The 18,926-nt window shown below is 41.4% G+C and overlaps 1 protein-coding gene across 4 annotated transcripts in view; it reads left to right on the top strand.

Moving 5' to 3' along the window:
* The window catches only part of cgnb (cingulin b), a 33,839-nt gene extending 16,573 nt beyond the window's left edge, over nt 1-17,266 (top strand). Inside the window, exons 8-20 of one of the 4 annotated variants that reach the window (XM_060865901.1) lie at nt 3,591-3,718; nt 4,916-4,942; nt 6,309-6,405; nt 7,578-7,790; nt 8,578-8,823; nt 9,114-9,284; nt 9,698-9,859; nt 10,375-10,464; nt 10,545-10,628; nt 11,466-11,584; nt 13,163-13,271; nt 13,608-13,771; nt 16,864-17,266. In XM_060865901.1, coding sequence (XP_060721884.1) covers nt 3,591-3,718; nt 4,916-4,942; nt 6,309-6,405; nt 7,578-7,790; nt 8,578-8,823; nt 9,114-9,284; nt 9,698-9,859; nt 10,375-10,464; nt 10,545-10,628; nt 11,466-11,584; nt 13,163-13,271; nt 13,608-13,771; nt 16,864-16,996 — 1,743 coding nt within the window. In that variant the 3' untranslated portion in view covers nt 16,997-17,266. Of the gene's footprint in view, nt 1-3,590; nt 3,719-4,915; nt 4,943-6,308; nt 6,406-7,571; nt 7,791-8,577; nt 8,824-9,113; nt 9,285-9,697; nt 9,860-10,374; nt 10,465-10,544; nt 10,629-11,465; nt 11,585-13,162; nt 13,272-13,607; nt 13,772-16,863 lie in introns of all 4 variants that reach the window. The other 3 variants (XM_060865900.1, XM_060865903.1, XM_060865902.1) reach the window with 3 other exon arrangements.
* Nucleotides 17,267-18,926: the final 1,660 nt, after the last annotated feature.

Raw genomic sequence — 18,926 nt, 5'->3', positions numbered from 1 at the left:
ACATAAATAATGTACAGTACAGAACATAAAGTCATGGTGCAGTGGAAAAAGAATTAATATTGTGTATGACTCCCATGAGCTTGGAGGACTGCATCCATACGTCTCAGCAATGACTCAAATAACTTATTAATAAAGTCACCTGGAATGGCAAAGAAAGCATTCTTGCAGGACTCCCAGAGTTCATCAAGATTCTTTCCTTTCATCTTCAATGCCTCCTCCTTCATCTTACCCCAGACATGCTCAATAATGTTCATGTCTGGTGACTGAGCTGGCCAATCCTGGAGCACCTTGACCTTGTTTGCTTTCAGGAACTTTGATGTGGAGGCTGAAGTATGAGAAGGAGCGCCATCCTGCTGAAGAATTTTCCCTCTCCTGTGGTTTGGAATGTAATGGGCAGCAAGAATGTCTTGATACCTCAGGCTGTTGATGTTGCCATGTACTCTGCAGATCTCTTGTATGCCCCCATACTGAATGTAACCCCAAACCATGATTTTTCCTCCACCGAAATTGACTGTTTTCTGTGTGAATCTTGGGTCCATGCGGGTTCCAATAGGTCTTCTGCAGTATTTGCGACAATTGGAATGCAGTTCAATAGACGATTCATCGGAAAAATCAGCCTTCTGCCACTTTTCCATAGTCTATCCTTCCTGCAAGCTGTGGGCCTTGGCAAATGCAACACAATTTTTTAGTTGTCTTCTGTTTAATGCTGGTTTCTGAGCACTAATTCGACCATTGAGACCACTGCTTGAGAGAATTCGACAAACTGTTCTTGTAGATTCAGGGGTTTCTGGTGACCAGTTGTTATGTAGCTTTGCTGCAGGTGAAAAAGGGCTGGCCCTGGACTGTCGAACCAACAAACGGTCTTCTCGAACAGTTGTCTTACAGGGTCTATATGACCCGGGACTGTCATCAACTTCACCGATTTCTTCAAATCTTTTTCTTATTCTCTCCACTTGATGCTTAGATACATTAAAGATGTCTGCCACCTCAGCAGGAGACTTGGTCTTTAGGCTCTTGGTGATCAGCACTTTGGTCTGTGGTTGAATCTTTGACATGCTGTCAGAGGTCAGGATGCATTTCAAATGAAGTTTGGGTGTGCTGGGGTTCTTCTTACAGTATACACACCTGGGTATGTGTTAATCACAGTATTTCTCACAGGTGACTCTCTAATCTGTGATTGGTTGAATCCTTTAAAGATGTGACAAGACTTTTTTCTAAGCAAAGTCTGACCTTTCTGTCCTAATTAAATAATTAAAAATCAAGGCATGATAACATTTTATTTTGGTAAAATAAGTGCAATATAGAGGCCTTTGTCTTTCATATAAGCCACTTCTGATTCCAAATGATCAACTAGAAGTCAAGTTATTATTTGTTGTTCCTACAACTTGGATAGGCGACAAGACTTTTGTCAGGGAGTGTATAGATGATGCAGTACTCCGTGAAATAAAACCAGAAGGCAGGAGAGTAAAGAGTGTGTTTGAGGGGTGTGTGGGGTAGAGAGAGGGAGAAGAGAGACTCCAATGATCTTCTCAGCTGTTCTCACTATCTACTGTAGGGTCTTAATAACAGAGATTCACACCTTCAAAAGAGCAACCCGTAACCTCGAGCGAAAGTGTAGAAAACGTAGACTAGAGTGTGACATTTCAGAACAAGCAATTTAAAGGATTTAAATCTGGATCCTGTTCTCTGAGTAACAGTAAGAAAATTGCTAAAGATAGTGGCGACATCAACTCGTGACCAGTGAGAGGAGGCTCATGCTTAAAGATATATCCTGACAGGGTAGACTCATTTAGATGTAATCGGTCTAAAATTTTGTTTAAGCCAAGTTTCAGTAAGGCAGAGTGCAGTAAGGGTATTTTCTGAGATCATTTCATTTACAAAAAGTGCTTTGGGTGTAAGTGATCTAATGTTCAGAAGACCAAACTTTAGGAACTGTAAGACTGTGGAGTGGTCGCTCTGTGCTCTCCTAAAGTCAACGATCTCTTTGGTTTTATCAGACTGACTGAGGTTTCCCAGACAGGAAGTCCAGGATCCAGTTGCAGATGGATTCAGTGTTCAGGCCCAGCCGGCTCAACCTCTCAGTCAGGTGCTGAGGGATGATTGTGCTGAATGCTTAACTGAAGTCTGTGTACAGCATTTCGTACATAAGTGTCTTTATTGTCCAGGTGGGTGAGGGCCAGATAAAGTGTCATGGCAATGGCAAACTTGCAGGGGTTCCAGTAAAGGTGGTAGTTGAGTCTTGATGTGCCTCAGGACGAGCCTCTCGAAGCACTTCATCATGATGGGTGTGAGTGCGACGGGACGATAGACATTGTGGCAGGACACTGTAGACTTCTTTAGCACAGGCACGTAGGAACAATGGCACTACTCAGGGAAATGTTGACGGTGTCAGTGAAGACATCCGCTACCTGTTCTGCACATTCCCTGTCTGGTCCAGCAGACTTCTTGGGTTAACTCTGCGTAGGGTTCCCCTCACAAGAAAATTGTAATGACAAATGCTGTAAACATAAATGTAAACGTTGGAGGGAGGGATGTTCTTCCTTACTGCTACATTGTTCTGCACCTCAAACCGAGCATAGGCGTCTATCTGGGAGGGAGGTGAAGCTATCACATTCAGGCGAAGTTGTCACGTAGTTCGTGATCACCTTGCCACATGCATCGGGTGTCTCTACTGTCCTGGACGTGGCTGTGGATTCTCTGGGCATTAAGTTCTGTTCCTGTTCTTAAGGCCGTTCTGTCCTCTGCTCTGAAGTCTAATAATCCAGACTTCAGCAGTGCACGCAACTTTGCAGTCATCTTCTGGTTAGAGTGTGTGGTGATGGTCTTGGAGACAGTCACATCATAAATGCACTTGCCGAGGTAACTGGTCACTGGTCAGTGCACTCAAAACAGCCCTGAAGAGCAGAGGTGGGTCCTTCTGACCAGGTTTTCACCTGCTTTAGAACCAGTTTAGAGCGTCTGATGAGCGGCCTGTATGCTGGAATTAGCAAAACAGGGATGTGGTCTGAGTAGCCGATGTGGGGGCGGGTCTTTTGTTAACAAATGAGCGAGTGAGCTAACTGTAATGACCTCAAATTAGTAAAACTCATGTAAGGTAGGAATTGCTGCTGTCATTACTCTGCATGCCATGAGCCAACATGTTGACCATGTTACTTGCTGAATTCAGGCTTGATGGAAACCATCCCAAGGTCCTGTGTTTCTAAGTTTTGGGGGCTTTTGTTTTGTTTTTTCTTCATAGTCAGAGTTTAGAAACGATGAGTTACAAACACTGTGGTGCACTTTCTGTCTCATGCCCGTGTTAATAGATCCTGTGGATATTGAATTGATTTAATAAACCATGAATTGAATTTACAAATTTAAACTATAAACTACTGAATTTATTTAATTGTTCCATGGGGATTCGAGATTATGTCTGTCTGTACAGTAGAAGTGAGAGACCGTAAATTACCACTGATTATTTAATTGATCAATAGTTTCCCATTTGGGGATGACTATAGATGTTCCTACAGTTTATTATATATTAATGTGGATTATTCATTCCTCTGTTATATTTAAAGATCCTGTTTTAAAACCACACACATCTCTCATAGTCACAGCAGGAGATCGAGGAAGAGCGGCAAAAAGTCAACGCCTCGATTGTGGCTCTGGAAGAGGAGCTGGACGGTTACAGGGAGCAAAGCGAGCACTGGAAAGAGCAGATGACCTCCGTCCAACAGGAGTGAGCACAACTATTGCACTAACATTCAGACACGATTCCTTTATTTTCTTGTCCATTTTGTCAGCGAGGAAACTCTTCACTCTTTGTTCATTTTAATTTAATTTAACTTTAATATGAGAGTATTTTTAGGAAAATGTCTGTAGGTCTCATCAAAGTGTTTTTATTATTATTATTATTGTTATTATTATTAGCTTTTTTTATTAACATACTAAAGCAGAGTACATGAAATATCTAATATGTTGAGAAAAATTTGGCATCCCTAAGACTTTAAGACAACTTTTTTATAGTATAGTATTTTTATGTTTAGAGACAAATTTTTGAATTATTTTGCCTTTAAGTTCCCGAGACTTTTGCACAGGGAAAACATCAGAGTCAGTTCGCTTAATGCTTAATCTTCAGCTTAATGTTTATTATGTACTTTAGATTGCTGACATGTTTCTAAGTGGAGAATTTCCTCCTGCGTTCTACAGGAAGCACTTACACACTGGTAGTTTTTGTTCTTAGTGAATAAGGAGCTTAATGATCTAATTCTGAGAGTTTCAAGTGTCTAACAGCTGTCTAGCTGACGAATGTTTCTCTTCTTTCTCCAAACTCTCTCTCAGTAGGGCTGCATCCTCACCATTGTTAGTGTAAATGTAGAGAATTTATTTGCATCTTGTTATATTTCGTGGCTTTGTTGTTATGGTTACAGTGTTCATGTTCATACCTGGTGATTAGATCCGGCAGCCACAGTGTTCCCAAAGTTCAACCTAATATTTATCAAAGGAGTCCCAGTTTTTTACACATAAGTTATCAGATGTAAACATGCCGATGGGTTGGGCTCTGAGAACCTGAGAAAACAACGTCCCATCGTCTGAAAGGATAAAGAGTTTAAACAAAAAGAGACGAATTAATATTTATAATCAGATTCTTCTCATCAGCCTGTCAGTCATGTGTGGGAGGATATTAAAGGAAAATGTACTCCCTTTATTTTTCCCCTCATACACAAGCCAGCAGTCTTCAGTTAAAATCCCTTAAGGAATGTCGTCAGTTTATAGGTTCAATTATATTCAACCTGCTGTGATAAATTTATTCAACTCAATAGAGAAGATACAATTACTCTGAACTTTAATGCTTTAATGCTTTGTTTTTGTGTTGTTTTTTTTGTGTGTGTTCTTTTTCTTATGAATGACTTCACCTCTGGTTTCTGTTTGCCAGATGCAGGCAGCGCAGCTTGTTTCAAACGTGAGAGATTTTAAGAGTTACAGAGGGGCCTCAGACCCACTTAAAGGAGCAATATGTAACATTTCCATAATGTGTATTTTGACTTAGAAAATCAATTCTGGGCATTATTATTATTATTATTATTATTATTATTATTATTATTATTATTATTATTATTATTATTATTATTTTGTAATTATCCTGATTAAAATAATGCTTTATGTTAAGTTCCTTTTAACAAAGATTATGTACTGCATTAGTGAACATTAACAAACACTAAACTTGTTTTTTATATATATAATTAAATTAAATTAAATAAGAGACATACATGAGCAGTTTACACCATTCACAAGTAAAACATTTACAATAATAATTTTGAATAAATATCTTAATTTGTATTTGTTCAGCTTTTACAAACAAGTCCAATGAGTATCTGCATGATTTAACATGCTCTCATTTTATTTGTTTATTTTTGGTTTACATTTAGAGAAACCTCAGTGTTTATGTACTAGTAATGGTTTATAAATGGAGAAGATTACATCTGATGTTAATGTCAGCTAATGCAGTAAATAATAAAGAAACCTTAATGTAAAGCGTTACCTGAAATGTTGTGTATTGCTTCTTTAACCAAAAAGAACAACTGTAACTCATAATACATCCTTGGGCTTGAAAGTTTAAAATCTGACCCTTTAAGAAATTGCTACTTCTGTGAAAGTACTGATACATGAGCAAAAGCAAACAAATCCTAATAAGTCAGCAATAAGAATCATGTCATGGATGAAATCAAGGGATATTAAATTGAACTAACCACATCAATCAATATTTCTATCAGCTGTTTTCTAACATGATGGTCACTTACTACATATGTCGCAGATGTATGTGTGTGTGAGTGCGTGTGTGTGAGTGTGTGTGTGTGAGTGCGTGCGTATGTGTGAGTGCGTGTGTGTGAGTGCGTGTGTGTGTATGTGTGTGAGTGTGTGTGTACGTATGCATGAATATTTAATGGATGATTTTGACTTTATTTAGGCCATGTAAAGGTGAATACTTGTTCAACTGATGACTTCAACAGATCTGTAGTGATGCTACTGAAAACTTCCCTGTATTCCTTTTAAAGGAACTCCGTATTCACATTAAAACATATTCATGTATTTAAATATCTATAAAGAGGTGAATTTGTTAAACAAGTATCAGCGATTTCATGGCCTGTAATTTATCCAGTGCAGACATGATCTTTATTTGATTGATTGATTATGTGAAGGTGCAGAAAGTTCAGTTTATCAGAACTAACTTGATGTGTGTGTGTGTGTGTGTGTGTGTGTGTGTGTGTGTGTGTGTGTGTGTGTGTGTGTGTGTGTGTGATCTTAAATCGTCTGCTTGTCTTGTCTAGACTGCTGCATGCTCAGCAGGAAAAGAAGGAGCTTGAGGAGAAGCTGCTCAGTCTGAAGAAGCAGACGTGTGAAACAGACTCTCACTCCTTCACTCAGGTAACACTCTCACTGCTATTGATTTGCTAATAAAAAGACATCCCCTTTATTAGGTAGACAGTTTTCCAAAAACCTGGATCAGTTTTCCATACAAGTGTCATCTGAAGGTCTGCAGGCTTCCATCAGGGCCTTTAAGAACAGATTTACTGGACTATTTATGAGGAACATTTAGCTTCACTGTACAGCCAGATGTTTGCTGGTGTCTGTGTGGATTTGTGTTCATTCAGCTACAAGAGCATCAGTGAGATCAGACACTGATGATGTAAGAGTGAGGAGGTCTGGGGTTCAGTCTGTGTTCCAGTTCATCACAAAGGTGTTCAGTGTTGTTGAGTCAGAGTCAGGGCTCAGTGCAGGTCACTCAAGCCTTCACACACCCTGATGTCTTCATGGAGCTCTGTGCTTTGTGTACAGGGACGCGGTCGTGTTGGAACAGGGTTCCAGTGAATGAAAAATGTAACACTACAACACAGAGACTATACAATTGTGTGCTTCAGACATTGGGGTAAATGTTTGGGGCAGAAACACACATGGGTGTGATGATCAAGGGTGTACATACTTTTGTTTATATTGCATGGTTCAATATTTGTGATAAAGAGAGAGAAAGTCAGAGCGCATAACTGTAGGTTCAGTCATATTTCTGTAGCATTTAAGATGAACCACAGAAACCTTGTTATGATGTTTAAAGCTCTTTTCTTGCTGATTTTCTTGCTGAGCGCTCTAAAGTCATCCGGCTTCTGAGTCCCTGCTGCACACACAGTCATAATCAGTGCTGAAGCTGTCTGTGTTAAGATTCACTCTGCTGCACACACACACACACACACACACACCTCAGAGCAACCAAACATGCTGAGTTTGACTGAAGCTGCTAACTCATCACCTCCGACTGTTCGACCCTGAGTGACGTCAAATCACTGTGACACTTCACAGCATGAGCCCTTCTTACTGTACAGTAGTTATACTGTATAATATATATATAGTGTATATAATATACACGTATTAGCTTTAGCTCAATCAACACAATCTACAACACTGACTCTACACTTCACAAATATTCATCACTTTTCACAGTTGGTTGCTAACAAAAGATAAATATGGAGATATTTTTTCTGCACTTTGTAGCTTGAACGAGTGAAGATTGGATTCAACTGAACACTATATTTGATCAGTTTCAGGAGCTGCAGCACTGTGTGGACGATCTAACACAGGCACATCTAAAAATTGATGAGCAGAACGCTGAGTTGGTGAAGAAGGAGGAGGAGCTACGTGCCCTGAAAAGAACCAGTCGAGACAAAGAAAAGGAGCTTGAGGCTGAAGTTGAAAAACTGAAGGATCAGGCAAAAAAGGACAAAGAGGAGCTTTCCAAAGAGCTGCAGAAGACACAACAAGTTAGACTTTTTTATGTTCTTTTTTTTTGCCCCAAACACGTGTGACTGCTTCAGTTCATCTTATCTCTGATCTCCATTCTCATAAACAGAATGATGTACGTCATGTACACAGACTGGACCGATAAAACCTTAGAAAAAGCATTTAGAAAAAAATATATTTTAATTTTAGCTTGAAATCTGAATAAACAATACTGTATGTGTAACACAGTTATACAATTCTGAATATCTTCCAGCTCCACCAACCAAAATATCTGTGTTATGATTCCATTAGTAAAGACATGTTGGGTTTTTGTAGTAATAAAACACTGAATGATGTAGAAACACTAACCTGAGCTGGAAAACCTTTCCTAACACCATCAATGTAACGCAGTGCCATAATTTTTACCTTAAGAAAAGTGAACATTAGATCATTAGATAGATTTCTGTTTGTAAAAAGACCCACTGGTGTGATAGCAGAATTAAAGAGGCATCGGGTAAATAACACAAAACATATATTATTTTTATGAATTTATCAGTGGCAGAGGGGATGGATGATGATAAATGACACTTGATTAATTTGCCTGCATTTTCTCTTCATGTCTAACACTATAACTGTTCAGTTATCAGATGTCCTTACTGCTCTGCACTCTCCCCAGTCTTATCCTAATAAAGACCGTGCTCTGGACCTTCAAGAGACCAACACTCGCCTCAGAGAGAGAATCGCCCACATGCTACAGTGTTCACATTTACAGAGAAATTCAATAGAACTCTGTATAATATTTACAATCTCTCTCTTCCTTTCACAAAGTCCCTGTTGCAGTCCAGTCGGCCCGATAGTGACGCTTCAGATGCTCTGGAGGATGAGAACCGCTCTCTGAAGATGCAGCTGGAGGAAGTGAGGCATGATGCGTCTCGCCTCAGCCACGAGAAAGAGAAGCTCAGCCGCCAGCTGGAGGAAAGAGAAAGAGAGAGAGAAAGCTTGCGGCGAGGAAAACAGGAGCTGGAGGAGCAAAAGAGACTGCTGGACCGAGCACTGGAGAAGATGAACAAAGATGTGTGTGTGTTTGTGTGTGTCTATGTCTGTGTTTGTGTCTGTGTTTGCGTGTGTGTGTATCTGTGTTTGTGTCTGTGTTTGTGTGTGCGTCTGTGTTTGTGTCTGTGTTTGTGTGTGTGAGTGAATGTGTGGGTGTGTGTGTGTATGTGTGCGTGTGTGTGAGAATTATTTTTTTACTCATCACTTGGAAATTTTTAATTTGTTGGATCAGAAGATTGTGATCCACATGATCCTCCAGGTTGATAAAATAAAAGGTGATCTGAAGACCTTTTTGTATTACTGTCTCACAGGTGGACATGCTGATGGGTGACTCTCGTCAGTCTGTGCAGAGCCTGCAGCTTCAGCTGGATGAGTTCAGAGATCGCTCTCGTAAAGAGCTTCAGGAATCTCAGAGACTCAACAAGGAGCGACTGCTTGAGCTGCAGAGAACACAGACCAACCTCAAAGCAGCACAGGACGAGGTGAGGGAGACATGCACTGGCTCCTGGACTTAATTAGTGTCTGTTAATTATAACATGATCTTTAAAAGTGCTGTTGCTTTTTTTACTTTTATCACTAACCTGGAAAATTTATGAGACTTGATAGAAATGAAGGTTTAAGGAAGAGACCAGTACAACCACTTAGAGTAAATTAACTTCACTTAAAGCATCGTCCTGCATGTCTGATCCTTCCTGACATTAACTAGTCCAGAGCGTTAACTGAAACTTTCACTCCACTAATGAGATGTGGGCTAAAGAATATATCCAGGATTCAGACAGAACAACGCCAGCTGTAGATCTGCTCTTCTGTTATTGAAGTGTTTTGAGTCACCTACCTGCTGAACATCACTGCTTGGATTTTCTGATACGGAGCTGCATCTGTTGGTGTGTATCAGGTGGTGCGTCTAAAGAAGGACCTGCTGGTGTGTTCTGAGGAGAGGGACAGCGCTCAGCTAGATAAGGAGCTGCTGAGCAGCCGACTGAAACACATGGAGAGAGAACTGGACAGTGAGAGGAGCTCACAGACTGACCGCAGCAGAGAGATTCGACTTTTGGAGGTGTGTGAGAGTGCGTGAGAGTACGAGAGTGCGTGAGTGTGCTTGGGATGTAGTAGCCTAGTGGTTAAGGTGTTGGACTACTGATCAGAAGGCCACTGCTCAGTTGTGTAAATAGAAATAAAATAGTAAAATTATAATGTAAACGTGTGCTTGTGTGTGGGAGCGTGTGTGTGTGTGGGAGAGTGTGTTTGGGTGTGTGTGGGAGCGTGTGTGTGTGTGTGTGGGAGAGTGTGTTTGGGTGTGTGTGGGAGGGTGTTTGGGTATGTGTGGGAGGGTGATAGGGTGTGGGTGTTCATTTGGTTCTCTGTAGACCTTTTTCTGCTTGAACAGAGGCAGTAAATTTGACAGTCAAACACAAAACACCACATGATGATGAATCCTGCATCTAATCACACTGACCAGACCTGTGTTTCCTGTTAAACAACAATCTAAAAATCACTGCATTATAGTTAATATATAGTTTATAGTGTGTGTGTGTGTGTGTTTGTCTGTGTGTGTTTGTCTGCATGTTGTAGGATAAAGTAAAGACGTTGGAAATCGAACTGGATGAGGAAAAGACAGGAGCAGAGCTTCTGAACGAGCGAATCACACGCAACCGTGAGCAGGTACCCCCTATACCCAACACACACACACGTCTACTGTTCAAGTTTCCCAGTAACAGCCCCAACATCTTTTTGCTTTTAAGGTGGATCAGCTGCGCTCTGAACTGATGCAGGAGCGATCTGCCAGACATGACCTGGAGATGGATAAGAGTTCCCTGGAGAGACAGGTACACTGTTCCACTGAGTAACTGTTACTGTGACAGAACATCAATAACTCATCACTGAGAGTTTCAACAAAAATTAATCCTCAACTTCTTTACTTTATGTTACTGTACATGTAAATCATCCAGTTCAGGGCTTTTAAATAGTAAATAAATCCTCATTGTTCAGTAGAGCAGGAGGAAGACCAGCAGCTTCCTGTTCTACAGAAACCTTATAAAGCCCGAGCGTTTAGTGCCCTCTAGTGTTCAATAGTGTGTACAACAGAGTCAGATTCATGAAAGAGTTTCAGTGTTTTATCAGCTTGATTTTATCTCAGTAATATATTTGTGGATAAATCGTGATTTTGGTTCCTGAGTCACGCAACGCAAAACACGTTCACCTGTCCATCAGGATGTCGTGAGGTCAAAATTCCGCAGAGAGGGTGGGGCATACAGTCTCTTACCTGTCAATTAAAGAAACACTGGCTAACTGTGGCATCTGTGAGAGTAAGAGGGCGCCTGGTGTTGTTTTCTCAGCATGTTACGCTGCTCTGTGATGCACTGGTTTGGCTTTACCCTTTTTACATATAATTTACACATCATCACAATAACCTTCAGCCAAGTGTTAATTTTTTTAGCGTCCCATGTGGCTGCACAGTCAAGGTGTTATGTGAAGGATTGATAGTGTTCATTGTAAAAACTGTTCGTTTAGGCAATTTTGAATTTGATTTATTTGCACAAACTGAAGCCCTATACTGTACAAACTGAGACAAGAACAAACACAAGACCGTGAAGTAGGAGCTATGTAGCAAACAGAATATTCCACAGAGCAGATCACTTCTATCCTGTTCCTCTGTGTCTCAGCTAAAAGAGCTGAAGTCTCGGTTAGCTGATGTGGAAGTTCAGCCGAGGTCTACTGCAGGACTCACTATACTGGAGAGCAAAATACAGGAGCTGGAAGATCGGTTACGCAGCGAGGAAAGGTACACACACACACACACACACACACACACAGACACACACACAGACACACACACAGACACACACACAGACACACACACAGACACACACACACAGACACACACACAGACACACACACAGACACACACACAGACACACACACAGACACACACACAGACACACACACACACACACACACACACACACAGACACACACACAGACACACACACAGACACACACACAGACACACACACACACGCACACACAGACACACACACAGACACACACACAGACACACACACAGACACACACAGACACACACACACACAGACACACACACAGACACACACACAGACACACACACAGACACACACACAGACACACACACACACACACACACAGACACACACACAGACACACACACAGACACACACACAGACACACACACAGACACACACACACACACACACACAGACACACACACAGACACACACACAGACACACACACAGACACACACACAGACACACACACACACACACACAGACACACACACAGACACACACACAGACACACACACAGACACACACAGACACACACACACACACACACACAGACACACACACAGACACACACACAGACACACACACAGACACACACACAGACACACACACAGACACACACACACACACACACACAGAGACACACACAGACACACACACACACACACACACACACAGACACAGACACACACACAGACACACACACAGACACACACACACACACAGACACACACACACACACACACACACACACAGACACACACACAGACACACACACAGACACAGACACACACACAGACACACACACACACACACACACACACAGACACACACACAGACACACACACAGACACACACACATACACACACACACACACACACACACACACAGACACACACAGACACACACACACACACACACACAGACACACACACAGACACACACACATACACACACACACACACGCACAGACACACACACAGACACACACACAGACACACACACAGACACACACACAGACACACACACATACACACACACATACACACACACAGACACGCACAGACACACGCACAGACACACACACAGACACACACACAGACACACACACAGACACACACACAGACACACACACAGACACACACACATACACACACACAGACACACACAGACACACACACATACACACACACAGACACGCACAGACACACACGCACAGACACACACACAGACACACACAGACACACACACAGACACGCACAGACACACACACATACACACATACACACGCACAGACACACGCACAGACACACACGCACAGACACACGCACAGACACACACACACATACACACACAGACACACACACACAAACACAGCCACACACACAGACACAAACACACACATACACACACATACACACACATACACACACATACACACAGACACACACACATACACACACACCTATGTATATTCATACTTGTCATGTGTAGCATTTGTGTATTAAATGACATGTGTGTGTAATTATGGATGATCAGAGAGAAAAGCAGCATCCAAGGAGCCCAGAGGAGGATAGAGAGAAAATTTAAGGAGGTGAATGCCACACTGGACCAGGAGAGAAAACAGCACGCAGAACAGCGAGACCAGGTACACACACACACACACACACACACACACAAATCTCTCATTTTTATCTGCATTGCACTAATTTTTATTATTTGTAAGTCTGAAAGCATCTGATGCACAATAACAGTTTAAGCAGCATTTCTGGTCTTTATGATAAAAGGGCAGATGTTTAGTACAATGTTCATCTAACCATCTGAGAGCATCAAGGAGGAGGTGCAATATTATTACGCTGCATTTTACAGAAGGTCACACCTTGTAATTTACAATCTCTGAAATTTACTGTTGCACAAGTACGTATAACACTAACCTACACTGTGTGTTTTTTTCTAATGAAACTATTGAAATGTTTGTGTGCAGCTCTCTTTGCGTGTGAAGGCACTGAAGAGGCAGCTGGATGATAGCGAGGAAGAGGTGGAGAGATTAGAAGGAGTAAGGCGGAAGATTCTGAGGGATCTGGAGGAGCAGCAAGAGCTGAAGGATGTGTTGCAGGCCAAAGTCAGCACGCTGGAAAATGAACTGAGGTCTGTCTGAATCCTGCAGACTCATAAAGACCAACAAACATACATATAGATTTAACACACACAATATACAATGTATGTATATAGTTCCTTCTTGTGCCACAAAAAAAGCTCTGATTCATTGAGACACAGACTCCACAAGTCCTCTGATTGTGCTTTGAAATCTGGAACCATGATGTTAGCAGCAGAACCTTTAGTAGTGTAGGTTGTGAGGTGAAGCCACCATGGATTGAACTTGTTTGTGCAGCAAATCCTACAGACGTTTTATCTGATTGAGATTTAGAGGCGAATACAACGCTTTGAGCTCTTCATGTTCCTCAAATCATTCCTGAACAGTTTTTATGGTGCAGCAGGAAGCATCAGGACACTGAACATTAGGGAATAGTGTTGCCGTGAGGAGGTGAACTTAGTCTGCAGCATGTTTTGGTAGAATACACACATCTATCAACCCTAACAGTGCAACCATTTACGGGTGAATAACATTGATTATCTTGTCACACTGGCCAATTGAAGGACAACCGGTGAACCAGCTAACAGGGTCATGGATCCCAAGACAAGCCGATCCCACAGAAGAGCTTCTGTAGGACAGATTAGTGTAAAAGTGAATGCTGGGTCTGATAGAAAAGAGAAACACACAGAGCATCACAGCTTGCTGTTTATGGAGATGCAGATTTGTCTGAGTGACCTGGCTGACACCTGTACACCACTGACAGCTCCTACACCACACAAGTGATCAGAACATCACCATGGAGCACTGGAACATGGAGTCATGGTCTGGTGAATTACCTTTTACTCCAGGTTTGTGTGTGTCATTTACCTGGGGCAGAGAAGACACCAGGATACACTATGAGAAGAAGTTGAGCCAGTTGAGGTGGTGCGATGCTCTGGGCAATGTTCTGCTGGTGAACGTGGAGTCCTGGGGTTCATGTGGAAGTTTCTTTGATTAAACAGATTAAGTATATAACCAAGTATGATAATGTCAGTGTCAGGTTTCAGCAGGATAATGCCACACAGTTTGTTCAGGAATGATTTAAGCAACATGACAAAGATCTGATGGATCATCTGTGGGATGTGCTGTAAAAACAAATCCCATCCATGAAGGCCACAATTCACAACTTACAGGAACTGCAACTAATGTCTTTGTGCCCGACACCACAGCACACCTTCAGATGTCACATGGAGGTCTGGTGAACATCTGTTTTGATGGCACATAAAAGACCTAGACAATATTAGGCAGCTGGTTTTTATATTATAGCTGATCAGTGTACATTTGTAAAGACTGCAGGTTGTGTTGCAGAAGTGCAACATTTAAAGATCCTGTACATCCATTCAGACTCCACTGAAAAACACCAACACAATGATTGTCTAAATGCTAAACTATCTGTTCATTTCATTTTATTTGCATTTATCACATATGATTTTTGACAGTCTGGAAAAAAGAGGTTTGTGTGGCAGCTAAAGATAACCCAAGGATTTGCCCAAAGTTTTTCTGTGGATAACACTGAGTCATCTCTAATTATATAATCACATAAATACTATATACTCCTCTGTATGAACATGTCTTATTTTCCACACGGAGGGCAGAACAGAGCAGATCCAGTGTGTGAGGATTCAGACAAATGTGAAAAACTCAATCAGCAGTTTATCAGCGTCATGATGACTTCACATGGACACCGATGCTGTTTTCTACAGAATCACTGAATTTTAAAGACACAATCGCAATCACAGATGAAACGTAGATCATGGATCAACATGAAACTCACACAAAAAGTATAGATTTGATTTTGTAATATCTCTTGGTTTCTTAATAGATCCTTACATTAATTGTGTTGTGGATGTTAAAGTATAATTCAGTAAAATAGGAGTGAACATTAAAAAAAAAAAAAATCACCGCTTTAATTTTCCTCAAACTTCAGACCCATCATTAGTGTCCACATTAGTGCTTGACACTGTGACCTGTTCATCTTTACTCAGTGTGACTGCTCGCTTCTGTGCATTCAGTTAAAGCCCTGATCTCCATCTCCAAAGTTTCTGTAGGTTCACAGCTCTGGGATTGTGTTGAAAACAAAGCCAGATTAACTGCAGTTGTTGTCTGTCAGTCTAAAATGTATAAATCCCTGTTGGCAAAAAGTTGATCACATCCTGATGGATTTTAGGACAGTTACATCACAAAGAATCATCTCACTCTTCTCAAAGGCCCTCCTGTGACACACGATGTGAAGCATGACGTACTGATTAACTCACAAACTGCCAGCAATGCAGAAAAGTAGTGGTTAAGGTTTAAAAAAGGCACAAATTTGTTTATTTTTATATACATATAAACAAACATATAAAATAATTTGTTATACATTTATTTTTGCTTTTTTATATAAAAAAATATAAAAAATGTAAACATTTAAAAACATGAATCAATAATTGTAATTTTTCAAGTTAAAAATAAGTGCAAAATGAACAAATTCACATCAGCTGTTTTCAGCTGGTTTGTTATTAAAAAACTTTATCTTTATATCCATATTATATTATAGGCCTAGTGAAATATAAAAGCCATAAGCCTTCAAATGACCAGAACAGGGAAGCGCACACACACACACACACACACACACACACACACACGCACACACACACGCACACACACACGCACACATATATAAATTGGATAATTTACTTATTTTCTTTTACAAGTGGTTTGAATTAAAAACACGACATGGCTAAACAAAAAGTTTAGGATCCTACAAAGAAGATGTAGAATGATCATTTAAAACGTACTGTCTGCTGTAGAGGCCATGACACACTGATACTGATATGCCTGGAGTCAGGATGTCAACGCTTTAGATAAATCTGAAGGTTTGTTACAGCACTGTAGTGGAGTTCATCTTCTGACACTGTCAGTTTTATTTGAGGTTAAATGTGCACTTCATTTCCTTTGTTGCTTGATTTTCTGTGTATTTTGCTCTTCACTGAATGCGCTTTGATTTTTAAACTAATTCTCATAATAAAGTTTGGATTTGTGTGGAGACGACAGAGTGCCAGTGTGACTCTGGTCTTGATATCTTTCAGTCAGGTGACCGAGTGTGTGACTGTTATGTGTTTGTTAGGAGAAAGACCCAACAGACACGACGTCCCACACTGGGATCTGCTCTCAGCTCAGAGGAAGAGGATGGAAGCTTTGACTCTAAAAGCATCACGTCCATCTTGACCGAGTCACAGCTCCAGACCACCACCTGCTAGAGAGAGAGAGAGAGAGATGTACAACCTCAGACCAGTGTTTATCTCCTTCTGCTGAAAGATAATGAGTGATTCATATAAACAATGCCTTAATTCTGTAGAGAACATAAAGTGCCTGAAAGTGATGAAGAAAAAACTCTTAGAACTGAAATCCTTCTTAAATGAAGAGCTGAAATAGATTTACTTTAATTCAAACATGTCTTCTGTCCTTTTTACTGTATTATGGCTGAATGTTTATTATTGATCAGTTATATAAAGATTCTCTCTTTCCAATTCGTCTTTGTGTTTCCTTTATATTCATTTAAAACTGCTTTATTACTCTCTTTTATTCTTTAATTGCTAACATTATACACAGGTTTATCTGTAAGTTCTGTGTTTTAATCCCTGCACAGCTCAGGTATTATGTTAAGCTGGATGATCGTGGATCTGAATAGTGGAAGTGAGTTGGGGTTCCTTTTGAGGGTCGAGGAGGTTTCAGTGTTTATGTCAAAAAAGAAAAACATGTTGTCACTGTTGTGGGGGTTAGCGGTCAGCCTGGCCTTCCAGAGGGCTCTCAGAACCTCCCCAGATGGAACAAGTGGTCGGCCCACGTGGCAGAGTGGATTAGGACCCCATGTAGGCCACCCCATGTAGTGTCCCTGCCGGCTTTACTGTAGGAGGGAGGATGGTTGGCAATTCTTGAGTAACTGTGCTCCCCGAGACAGGATGCCCCACTACCTGCTTGTGGGGCCGAGGTGGCAGCATGAGTTGTGCACAGCTATCCATAGTAATATCACACCAGAGCTATAGGTAATGTGAAACCAGGCATGGATTTTATTCATGAGTGATTGATTGATTGAACGAATATTGAGTGAATATTCAACCATGTATTTTTGCATCTTGGATACCAGCAAGAAAACTTTGCCCGTCGGCGGGTCCCAGGGCAGGACAATGCTCCGTTTTCCTTCTCTCCCCAACCAGTGCTGGCTCCGGCTGTTGCTGTGGCGGGGACTGGGCAAGAACCCCTTCCTGGCTGATCTCCAGGGTGGCCATAAAGGACTCCAGCGCATTCAGGAATTCTTTGGGGTCGGCGGGCCCTCCGACTACTTCCTTCGGACCCCTGTGTGGGGTGAAGAGTGTGTTTGAGGGGTGTGTTGGGGTGAAGAGTGTGTGAGAGGGGTGTGTGTGAGGTCCACAATGCTGTTGGCTTTGCGGATGCAGCGTGTGGTGTAAATGTCCGTGACAGAGGGAAGAGAGACTCCAATGATCTTCTCAGCTGTCTTCACTATCTGCTGTAGGGTCTTTATATCAGAGATGGTGCAGTTCTCAAACCAGTCAGTGATGCAGCTGCTCAGGATGATCTCAATGGTTCCTCTGTAGAACATGATCAGGATAGATGGAGGGAGATGGACTTTCCTCAGCGTTCATAGGAAGTAGAGACACTGCTGTGCTTCCATGGTGATGGAGCTGATGTTGAGTGACCAGGTGAAGTTCTCCGCCAGATGAAATTAGATGAAATGAGACAGATTTTACTACATTCTGATTCAGCACTACACCAAACTGAATGTGTTCATGGGGAAAAAATGTCAACTGCACACACAAACACAACTGCACACACAAACACCACCACACAACACCACAACAAATTCAAACACAAACACGACTGCACAACAAACACAAACACATCTGCACAACACAACAAATTCAAACACAAACACGACTGCACAACAAACACAAACACATCTGCACAACACAACAAATTCAAACACACACGACTGCACAACAAACACAAATTCAAATGCACAACAAATACAAACACAACTGCACCACAAACACAACAAACACAAACACAACTGCACATCAAACAAAACAAACAAACAACTGCACATCAAACAGAACTGCACACACAAACAACAAACACAAATACAAACACAACCACAGATTGTTAAAGTCT

This window comes from Tachysurus vachellii, chromosome 3 (assembly GCF_030014155.1).
Source record: "Tachysurus vachellii isolate PV-2020 chromosome 3, HZAU_Pvac_v1, whole genome shotgun sequence".
In the NCBI taxonomy this organism is placed as follows: domain Eukaryota; kingdom Metazoa; phylum Chordata; class Actinopteri; order Siluriformes; family Bagridae; genus Tachysurus; species Tachysurus vachellii.
This window is presented reverse-complemented; position numbering and strand designations above follow the sequence as displayed.